Source organism: Adiantum capillus-veneris, chromosome 19 (assembly GCF_014529385.1).
Source record: "Adiantum capillus-veneris isolate H3 chromosome 19, ASM1452938v2, whole genome shotgun sequence".
Lineage (NCBI taxonomy): Eukaryota > Viridiplantae > Streptophyta > Polypodiopsida > Polypodiales > Pteridaceae > Adiantum > Adiantum capillus-veneris.
In genome coordinates, this window is record NC_140949.1 from 54,018,116 (window position 1) to 54,029,972 (window position 11,857).

Below are 11,857 nucleotides of genomic sequence, written 5' to 3' on the forward strand. Positions count from 1 at the left end.
ATGCAATAGGATTCAATTGGTTTGAGGTTTTTGTCAAGCTCTGGACATTCGTTCTTCCGATGGTCATCAACATCACAGTTATGACAGTTCCTTGTTCTGGGCTTCATCATGGGTCTTCCCATGGGAGGTCTGACACCTTGATTAGCTACATAATACATTGTTGCGAGATTTGGTGGAGCATAAGTCATGGTTTCGTCCATTGGTGGTGGGTGTGGACTATACCAATCTCCCTCTACCATTATTGTAGATGGACTAGGCTCTGCATAGGGTGTAACATGCACTAATACTTGTTCATCTATGACTCCTTCTGAGTGCATGTACTTTACAGGCACCGCATTATGTCTTGGATGAGGAGGTTGTTGTCCCAACACATGTTGAGGTCTCTCCATACCCATTGGTGGTATTTGAACTTGAACCTTATTAGGATGATATCTGTACATGGGTTGTCCCTAGGGCCTCATGGGCACGTACTGAACATTCCCATCATACTTTGGTCTGAAGTAGCACTCGTGGGTCTTGTGATTGGTCCATTTACCCTCGATTGCACACCATTTTTGTGGCCTAATTGGTTGTCCTTGGGGTTATCCCCTATCCTGGTCCTCTCATAGGTGCTTTTTGCATATTGTTCATCATGTCATTCATCCTTTTTAGCATATCTTCTATGGTTGAGAGTGGCGCCGCAGAAGCCGGGGGAATCCCAAAATCCGAGCAAATATAATCGAGCAAGGGGGAAACAGAGCAAAACTTAGAATTTTTCAAAATTGAGCAAACCATAAACTTTGCAGAACTTACAATGTTTTTTTATATCCTTGTGCAATATATTAGTTGTATATATCTTGGACTTTTATTGGTTAGAGACACTCCCTACATAGTTTCTTTACATATAAAAATAATTTTTAAATTGTTCTGTCGCTAACACATGCCAAAAACCTTCCATCAACATTGAAATTAAGCAAAAAGGTGATCGTATCTACAAATCAAAATGGAGAGCGCAACAACTAAAATACTGCCGCACAAGAATATTTGAGGCAAAAGTTAACACCGATAAGCACATATCACCCAAAAAACTACTTCTAAAAACCATTGCAAGGTCCACAAGCCTTTAAAGCTGCATCAGCACCCGTGAACCTCCAAGTGCTTGGACTAACTCCAATTTCGTTAGAGCAGCCTGATGCATGAACTCATGAGCATGAGGGTCAAGGCCAAGTACTTGCATAAATATGAAGTAAATGTGCTTACATGGCATGTACACAAGGCGCTTGCTTTCTCGGTTTTGAAAATCCTCGCAAGTACATCTAGGAAAATTTGACATTGTCACAGAGTATGTCACTCCCTTTGCACTTGACCCCACAGTCTTAACATAGAAAACATGTGTTTCATTGCAAACCACAATGACCTCTCGCACCAACTCTGCTGCCATGGTTCTACCCACTTCAATCTTGCCATGAAACTCCTTTGTTAATCGTGATCTCCATTTCACAATCTTTCCATCTCTAAATTTGGGACGGACGCTGCTAGCAACTCTTTGGTTCAATGGAAATGTTTCATGCATTCTTGTTGCTGATGTCACTCCTGCTTGCAAAACAAAACCATTGGCTTGCAATTGCGTTACCTCTTGAGGTTGCAAATTTGTGCCCTGTGCAACCACCCAAACACCGGGAACTGGAGCTGGTGGCCCTTCAACTATGCTGTGAACCTTCCACGTGTGCATGTTATTGGAGTTACAAAACCAAATGTACCCTTCCACAAGGCCTCCCTGTTGTGAACCAGATGGAGGATATTTTCTGCGACCCCAAAAACAAGGAGCTGGCACCCCTATTTTGGCATCCATTGAACAATCATTAATGAACCGCCCACATCTATCTCCATCTTTTGACCCCACACCAAAACAAGTCATCTTTCGCCCAGGTTCTGTTCTCCTTATTGCCCAAACTAACTTTGCTATATTTACTTCGGGATATGGGACATCCCTTGGAGTTTTTTTTTTGGCCTGAAGCCCACCAATTGAAGTTGTCATTGTAACATACTCTGGCCTATGGCTATCCTCCTCCAAGACAAATTCGCATCAGCAAAAATTGGCCTCTTTTTTCTAATACTCTTTTCTTGGAGAATATTTCTATTCATTTCAGGACTATTGACACCCATTTCATGCATTGAAGAATGTGTGAGGTCAACTAGTTTCTTTCCTGTTTGCCACTGAACCAGATGAAGGTTGGTTTATGAAGCGACCTGCCAAATCTTTAATGCCGGGACCGGTGGAGCTCCCAACACCTTTCAAATAGGCATTATATTTCACACTTTGAAACACAGCTAAAGCCATATCTACACATGCTGCCTCATACAAACTTATGTGATCCTTATAACCAATAGAGGCTCGCATACTAGCATGTTTTGACTCAGACAAGTTTGTGTTAGGGACAAATATTCCTACAGCATCTTGTGATACAAATCTTTCCCCCCAATGAGGCACTCGTACATCCCACCAAGCCAGCCATGTCTCCAACGAAGCAATCTCCCCTTCAATGGCCATTCCTGTTTTCCAAAATCTTCTAAGCTCTCCCTTACAATGCTCAACCGCATTCTTTGTAGGTGCAGTTCTCCACTTGCGGCACAAAATCTTGTTCTCCTCTTGAAATGCGGGACGGATGCACTTGCCAGTATGTCGAACCATACTTTTCTCCCAATGAAACAAACATGATCTCTCTTTGTTTGGAATAGACCTCTTTGCTCCTCCAAAATAAACAGTACATACAACAATCCAATTTGCACTGGCTTCATCTGCCATAAATCCCCTAAACTCTGGCTTATCAAAACCCTGTTCCTTAACCACATTGTTCAGCATCTTCCAAAATTCAATCTGAGCATATTTATTTTCCACGCTAAACTCAGCAGTTGCAATGGTGAGCATCTCTCGCACGTAAGGGTCATAGACATGCGCTGACATAGTCGGCCATCCTTGTACACGGTGAACATGATCAAAGTGCACCCACATTTGCTCTAAATTACCTCCAGGGCGCATCCGATTCACCAAATCAACTCCACTGTCTGGTTCCTTAATTGACATTTTAAATACATGAGGTTGTACCTTTTCACCCAATTGACCTGGCAAAAGGATACTATGGATGAAAGGATATCTGCACTTGCTTTTCAAGTCAAGCACTGCCTGAAGACCCTTTGAAGTGATATTCTTTGATCTTTTTGCAGACTCCAAGCTTCGTTCCACTCTCCTTTTATTTGAAAGGGGAGTCACACTGTCAAGGAATTCAGCAAATTCCAAATCTTCAATCATAGCAGTTGCTGTTGAACCTGCTCCAATAAGCTTTTCCATGATAAGATCATGGGTGGTGGCCCGTTCCAATTGTTTTGCAGTCACCAAAGGATCTCGACTCGCACGATCAAGCAACATTTCATCAATGTGACTTTCAACCATCTGACTCCTCCCTTCTGAACATGGATGATTATGTTCTCCAAGATGCAAAGCACACCTAGTACAATTATGCTTATCTCTAGGCAAACAATAGTAAATAACTGCATGACATGTAGAAACACATTCGGGAATTTTTCCACAATGAGTGCATACCAGTGTGCCATACTGAGAAGAGATCAATCCTTTAGGACTAGATTTAACAAGCTGACCTCTCCATTGAGACTCATTGGACATATTTGAACGCAAATAAAATGGACAATCAATGTTGATGCAACGCAAATGCCCAGAGCATCTACTAAATCTGACAACACCATCGAAACTATCACTACTACAAGTAACATACTCTGTCCACATGTGACTATCATGTCTTTGTTCCATACCACTCATACCTGAACAATGACCAACTGGCAGTAATTCAAAAGCAATATACCCATCATAATGAGCTGGGAGCTCATCAGTAGAGACCACTTTCTTGGCTTGATGGAGCGCAATATACAAATTGCTTTGCAATGGCATGCACTTAATCATGTCAATCACACTTGCATTGATCTCTGAGAGATGTACTTTCTTGTCTTTCTTGTCTTGAGAAACTCTGCCAATGCTAGCATCAATCCGATCCTCACTTCTCATATCCACCTTGTAGAACTGGTGCTGCTCATGATCAAGCATAAAAGTTTGTTCACCATCTGATGATATAGTAGCTTCTACCTTGACTTGCGGTCCAGATAATGTTAATGGACGAAGACAGAAATTAGCATCACGAAGCTCAAAATGTTCTTGCAAAGAAGCAACTGTCAGCGAATAAATTCTGGTATCAAACATAAGCACTAGCTTCTGTCCACGCCTTGGACCAAAAACTATAATACATCTCCCCATGGGTTAATAGTGTGCAGAGCAGAAGGTAAGAAATATTAGCAAGCATTGGCATGAATTTGAATGATACAACGGGTGTAAATATAATAGACTGATATGCTTAAAATCCTATTCATAACCGCAAGCCGCCAAGAGGATTTCATGTTCGTGTTCCCAAGAACAAAAATCATAGCTTTATAAAATATATTATAATAAAAATAATTCACTTTGAGTTTTAAGATTTTCAGTTAATCGTGCATAGTAATGACAAGCGAATTTCACCTACCCTCTTCAATATCCCATGCACAAATCCCAAATACTGTCTCCAATCGTATTTTAGAGTGTTTGCACACTGCTGAGCTACGGGCATGGTCATGCGAGGATTAGTTAGAAGCAAGCCCCGGCAGTCTCCGACAACAGCTCATAACTTCCACCTTCGACAGCATGTAGAGAGATGAAGATCGATGCACAGATGAAAAGCTGGCAAGCGTCAGATATGGTCGGCAAAAATAACTGAAAACTAATAAGCCTGAGATTTTTAAGTTTGAAAATCAAGGTCCCATGGTATTATGATTGGGAATATTTAATTTGCAAGCCCAATTTACACTACAGAACGGGATATGTGAGCACTAAGCTAATCTACCAGCATTGGGACTATGCCCCAAACAGGTAATATGGTGAGGGATGCAAATAGTTGTACATGTGCCTTCGACAACACAGGTTAGTTTGAGATTGATTCCAAAGTTCCATGAAACAAGGCCAGATTAGCTGTATGTGTAATCGAAGGAAAGCTCTAGTTGAGGGTCTCCCCCACTCTTGGATCAGACATACTACAAAGTAGGACTCATTTGAGATAATATATGGGACAAAGTACATTGCCTTAGAGGATTAACAAGGTAAAACCAAGGCTATGTCTATTTGTTGCATTTGTCCGAATTTTACAATAGTTATTTTAAGCGGACACTTTCCCCGAACAATGCATGGAAAGTGTTACAAAAAGATTTGATTTTTTTAATATATAATGTGATTTTTCAATTGCTTTCTTGCATTAAAAACCGTTATTCAGGCCCTGCGTTAGCGTCTTGTGTAAGGCCAACGGCCGTCCACACCTCTTAAAGCCACCTCTCTGGAAGAAAAACACACTTGCTCGCACTCTCCTTGTATGCCGGTCACCTAACCTCCTTCTGGTATCTAGTTCGATTCCAAAAAACGGGTACAACCCAGTATGTAGAGCTAAAGCTAAAACCAAAAGGACGTGTGTGTTAACAAAAAAAAACCTCTACTTTTATCTTTTCCAAAAACGGGTACAAGATGCGCTGGCTCTTATTTTATTATTAGTTTATCTCAAAGTAGCCTTTCTATGCTGCAGACCTACAAGTCTTGCCTTCAAATCTCCTTGCGCTAACCTCTTTCCCATCTCTTGCGCTAACCTCAGCCATCTAATGCGCTAACCTCATCCCTCTCGTCTTGCCTTCAAACCTCCTGCCGCTAACCTCATCCATCTCTTGCGCTAACCTCCGCCATCTCTTGCTCTCAAGTTACGCCCTCTGAGGCCATATACTCTCTGTAGCAAGCAATCTTCTATGTAGCAAGCAATCTTGCAATCCATAAGAGTCTTCAACCTTCAATCTCTACAGCATATGCGCCTTAACCACTACAAATCGTCAAGCTCGGAGTTCGCATAGAAATCATCATGGGGAGAAGGGAGTCTTCCTCGGCCCGAAAGCCTCCTGCCAGGTACCTTTGTAAACTACCTATAGCCATCCACGCCGGCGTGGATGGCTACAGCTTGTTTTTTTTTCCAATGTTTAAGATGAAGTTTTGTAAGGCTACTAGTTTTAATTTAAATTATTGACAGTTTTTAAGAATAGAGAAACCTGTCGTAAAGCTTTCTACACATTACAGGAGGCTAAACTAAAGTACAGGAGAGATGCATTCTTAGCCTAATCTCTTGGATAAACAAAACTACTGCATACCTTCTATTGCTTTTGTGATTGATGGTGTCTCATAAATTCTGTTAGAACTGGCTGTAGCCATCCACGTCGGCGTTGGTGGCTAGAATGAATTTTTGAATGTGTGAATTTAGCTATAGATATGCTCTCTCTTGATATTTGCAGAGTTGCACAGCTTATCTAAGAACTGTCTATAGCCATCTGTGCCGACGTGGATGGCTAGAAAGAGTTTCTAGGGACAAATGTTTTCAGAGTTATATAGCTTCTGTTAGAACTGGTTGTATCCATCCACGCCGGCGTGGATGGCTAGAAGGAATTTTTGAATGTGTGAATTTAGCTATAGATACGCTCTGTCTTGAGATTTGCAGAGTTGCATAGCTTCTCTAAGTACTGTCTGTAGCCATCCACGTCGGCGTGGATGGCTAGAAAGAGTTTCTTGGGACAATTTGTTTTTGCAGTGATTCATTCTCAGTAAGCTCCCTCAAGATATCCACGCCGACTTGGATGGCTATAAGGAATTTCTTAAGATAAAATTTTATAATTGGGCATGCTTTCTTTAAATCTGTTAACTGCCTCTTGTTATCCGCGCCGACTTGGATGTTTTGGTGGATGATCAATAAATAAAGTTTTTGATTTTTTAAATTGCCTCTAGGCATCCGTGTCGGCATGGAGTCCTAGAGGCAGTTTCAGTGAAGTAAAGAAATTGGTTTTGTTGTGTTTTTCAAGTCCTTCAATTCATGGACGAGGTCGTAGAGGGAGACGACTCTCTTCAACTCAAGCTATAAGTATATTAGAGAGCAGTGATCAAATAAGTGCAGTATCTGTCACTGATATGACAGAAGGTTTGGAGACACAAGAAGAGGAGATGCAAAGTCAAGACTTGGGGCTCGGCTCCATAAATGAAGTTGATGAATCTCTTGCTCCACAAGAGGCATGTTTACAAATAGTGCCTTATGTTGTAAGAGATGAAGTAGCAGTAGATACTGAGACAGGGGATGAGTACAAGCTATAAATGCATAGAGGACAAGATATTCTTCAATGTACTCGCATGTTTAGTTGTTTTGATTGTCCGCCGATTCCTTTATGTCGATTGATCCCCTATTCTTCAATGTACTCGCATGTTTAGTTGTTTTGATTGTCCACCGATTCCTTTATGTCGATTGATCCCCTATGCAAGGGTGAGAGGCTTAAGAGATGATGTTAGTGGATTGAAATCTGCTTTTGCAAAGGAGGGCTATATGCAAGAAAAAGGAGCTTTTATTGTTTCAATTTGGAATTTCAAGAAGGAGGAAGCTTATGTTACAAGTATTTCATTTCTCTACTTTGATCTTTTCTACTTTCTATTTCTACTGTGTTTTTTGTTGTTCTCATAAATAGTAGTTGAGTATGCTTTTCTGTCTATGCTTATCTATTTTGCAGAGGACCTTCTTACTTCATGGGACCCAATATGGGTTGATATACATAAAGAGTTTGAAATTGAGCTTTCTAAAAGACCAAATATTCAAGCCCTTTCTGATAAAATGTTCTACGTTTGGGAGGGTAATCATAGAACGATCGCTTGGACGGCTGCTATTAAAGAGAGATTCTCCACTGATTGAGAGAAACATTGTAGTGTGATTTGTACAGTTATTGACCCTACACGAGTGCCAGAGATAGCTCTTCTTAGTAGCTTGCAAAGAATGAATTTGTAAGTTTTATGACTTTCCATATATTCTAGTAAAAAATGTATACGTTATGTTTCTGACTATGTATGTATTGTATATGAACTTGGAATAGCATGAACACACATGCTCTTGTGGTCACCCATCTTAGGGATGAGCTTGTCAACTGCTCTCACATTTGTGCAGTAGATCATGAAGCTTATGTAACAGGGCTTCCAGAAAAAGATCAAAAGTTGATTGCTACAGTCCGTAAGAAATACTCGAAGGGTGTGGAGCCTTGGTATCCACTTACTCGTCGATACTTGGGAAAGCTCTTATACGATGTAAGTGTCTTTGGCCTAGTTTTTAAGAAAGATCTCGTGTTTGGTTTTTTTGAAAATTATGTGTTTTCAATTGTGTATTGAAGGATAAAATATCCAAGTAATTGAGCCAAAGAGTATGTGCTTGTTTTTTTGCAAATTATTTATTTATAAGTATGTGTTGAAAGATGAAATGTCCAAGGAATTGAGCCAAAGAATAGAGCAAGCTAGGCAGACAATGACAAATGAAGAACTTATAAAAGAGGAGGAGAAGATATTGAATGATTTAGCACTCAAATATGGAGAGCGTGTTGGAAAGGTGGTTGAAATATTTTTGTTTAGGTATTTTGCACATAGTGTAATAGCTGTTCAAACTTGTTTTTTTACTCATTGCTCAAATACTGCAGTTGCTAAATATTGTTGATCCGAATCTTGGACCGGATTGGATGGTTCGAGTTCTTGCACTCAAGTGGGGTCCTGATAGTTGGGCTACGCTTGAGAAGCTGAACTTGATTGCTATGCATGATGCTCCTGTCTTGAGAAAACTGTTATGGGTTTCCTTGCTTGAGGCAGACAAGATTACTAGAGCATCTTATGGTTTAAAGAAAGGAGATCATGTGTATCGCATGTAAGTGAAGTTTCTTTTGACATTCAAGAATCTTTGATGTACGATTGCTAGTTTTTTGTGATTGTTTTAGTTTTTTCTCATCTTCATTGTTATGTAGTTGGATTTGTATAGAAGGCCTTCTAGAAAGGATTTTTGAGAGAGCCACAAAGTTTGTGGAGGACTTCACCAACATTGTTGGTGGTATTTTGTTGCCTCATGATTGCTCTCTTGCCTCTTACTTTGAGGAGCTCAAGTTTGAAGCACGACCCTATCTTTTTCCTTTGGAAACCTCTCTTGAAGCTAAGACAAAAGATGTTGACAAGCAAGCTATGAAGAAAGTGGACACAGTACGCATGGCATCTCAACGGCTAGCATATAGGTCAAGCTCATCATACTTTTATTTCAAGCTTTTCATAATTACAAAGTTTGTAGTGATGTTATTTTGTTTGATTGTTTTGGATTTCTATTATCCTTGGTTGGAAAAGGCTTTCTTCCAGGGATTCCATTCTTAGCTAAGCAGTGGGCACAACTATCTACTGGGGAAGAATGCATGTACTCCCCTTCCATACATAAGCTCACTACTTGGGAGATGGAGACATGCCCATGGTGGATAGACCTGGCTTCTGGGCATGTATTGGCGAGAGAGAGAGAGAGCTTCACGATACTATGAGAGTTGGTGGCACATCCGTCGATGTGCCTCTACCTCCTAGAGTGAATGAGGTAATATCAGGTAAATGGTTACTCAAAACAGACTGAACCATGATTTGTTGAAGAGCTTTAAACTCTCTTCTTTCTTAACTTATTTGTTTTACATACTGGTCATATTGTGTTTTATTGCTTTTTCTAAGCTACAAATACTTCTCACAAGGGAAAGGAGGTGATTGTTGAGACTAGGGTGGATGAAAACATGGAGCGAGAGCATGGTGAGCTATCACTTACGATGCAGATGTTTGTATGTTCATTTATTGGAGTTAATTCACTACCATTGGCTAAGTTGAGAGATTTTGTCATGCATCAGAGATGACTATTCATCGTCGCATTGTAGTCCTTCATCATGGAGCTTATGGTTATGGTAATAGCTTTGGTGGTCGGATTGAGGTAATGCTCTTCTACATAATTAACTTGTTTGTTTCTCATTTTGGTGTGTTATTGTTATTTTTATTGTTCTAATTGTTTATGTGGTGGTGTAGTGTCATTGTTCTCTCTTACTTATGGTGCATAGGGTTGGCATGCAACCACCTTGCTTTGTGGTTGAGAGCACTCCGCTATTCAATCGACTTGGGATGCAACCTTTGGATTCTTACATGATGCACCATCTTCCAAAGTCTTCTCTAGCGAGATCATCATCCGGGGAGCCATGGCGTGGTGGCTTGCAACGAAGTCATTCTTTTATTGCATGTTTTGTGGAGCTTCTTTGTAGGCCTGGAGGTCTTTGTTTGGAGTTGGGATGTGGTACATCACCCGTATTGGCAACATGCTTAAGCACAGGGTGGGTGTGTGTAGCAGTCGACAATGACGACACTTTGATTTCAGTATATATGCAACCATTACTTCGCCCTAAAAACTGAAGCAGAGAGGAGGCCTCCACCTCTCTTGATGTTGATGATGTGGGTGACATGCCTTCGCGTGTCAACCCCTTTGATGACTAGTGAAAGTTCACCTTACACTTCATTTTCCCCCACTATCTTATGTTTCCATCATACTTTTATGCTACTTTGTCACTTTTTGGTATCATTGATTGTTCAGTATTTGAAAATTATGGATAATGATTCAAACAACAATTTGAGATTTCTTATGTTTCAATGATGAAGGTTATGTATTGCTTACATGTGCATTATGAGACTTACCTTTTTCTTTTTGTATGGAAGTGTGTTGCCAGTTTATGGTGAGGGGATTGCAAAAACCATGGCTACTGATATACGATACGATTTTGACACCCACAAGAAGTGTCAGAGGCGCAATGTCTTTATTGATGACGAGTGTGACTCTTCATAGTCATGAGATAGAACCGTAGCATTTCTTGTTGTTGTTAAAGTGTAGAGGCATGATATGTTGCTCTTTATATTCCACTAAATATTCCACTTGTTATCTTACAATCCTAAAGAAATCTCTCTTTTTTGGTTATAAGATATGACAATTGTCTCTTAATATAATTTAGAAACTTTGTAGATGTATGAGCATTGTTGACTAAATTTAAAGCTAAAATTAAAATTATGGTGTTGAATGTAGTTGTGGATCATTGCATGGTTTGTAATAGCTTTGCTACCTGCTTGGGTTTCTCATTGCTCGACATCAAGCCTCAACTGCACAAAAGAATCTAAAGTCTAATTTTGAACAATGCTATTGCTATGATTACTTAGGGATTCTAGAAAAGATTCTCATTTTGAACAGTATTATTGCTATCACTTAGGGCTTTAAGTAGGATCTTCATTCATCTTTCCTAACAAAGCCCATTTGGTTTCTTTATTCATTTGCTCGGATTTTCCTTCGCTCGACAATTCTCGCTCGCCACATGGTAAGACTCCAGCAGCCGTTCCACTTGTGCTAGTTTTGTGGATGTTGTCTTCTCACTTTGGTTATCCTTAGGGACATCCTTTTCATTGAAGATCTCACAATTGTCTCCTAGGTCAATAGCATCAGACACACACGCCTCTAGGGTTGTATGCGTTTTACTATAGAATATAGGATGAAGATCTTTGTTTAGCAGTCCCTCCAGAATGATACAAGTCGTTCTTCCACAGGTATCTCCATCTCTAGGCATTTGGCAATGTATTGTTTCATTCGAGTTGCACAATCCCTAACAGACTCACCATGTTTCTGTTTAAAGCTGTAGATTTGAGCTACCATATTATGTTTAATCCCCATTTTAGAACAAGCAGCTACAAATCCTTAAGCTAATGTGTTCAAGTCCATGATCGATCTTGGTGGAATGTTTTGGAACCATGTCAAAGCTTTTCCTTCTAATGTCATTCCAAACCCCTCGAATTGAATATGGAAATCGAATGTATGCTCTGCTTTTAGCACTTGCTTAAAGCTTGCTAAGTGGTCATATGGATCCC

General features: G+C 40.2%; 1 protein-coding gene across 1 annotated transcript; it reads left to right on the forward strand.

Moving 5' to 3' along the window:
* Positions 1–8,008: 8,008 nt before the first annotated feature.
* Positions 8,009–8,870, forward strand: LOC147434040 (uncharacterized). The gene is made up of 4 exons (XM_086489570.1): positions 8,009–8,219; positions 8,380–8,510; positions 8,599–8,660; positions 8,801–8,870. Exons 1-4 carry the CDS (start codon positions 8,009–8,011, stop codon positions 8,868–8,870), a joined length of 474 nt encoding a protein of 157 aa, XP_086345696.1.
* The last annotated feature ends 2,987 nt before the right edge of the window (positions 8,871–11,857 follow it).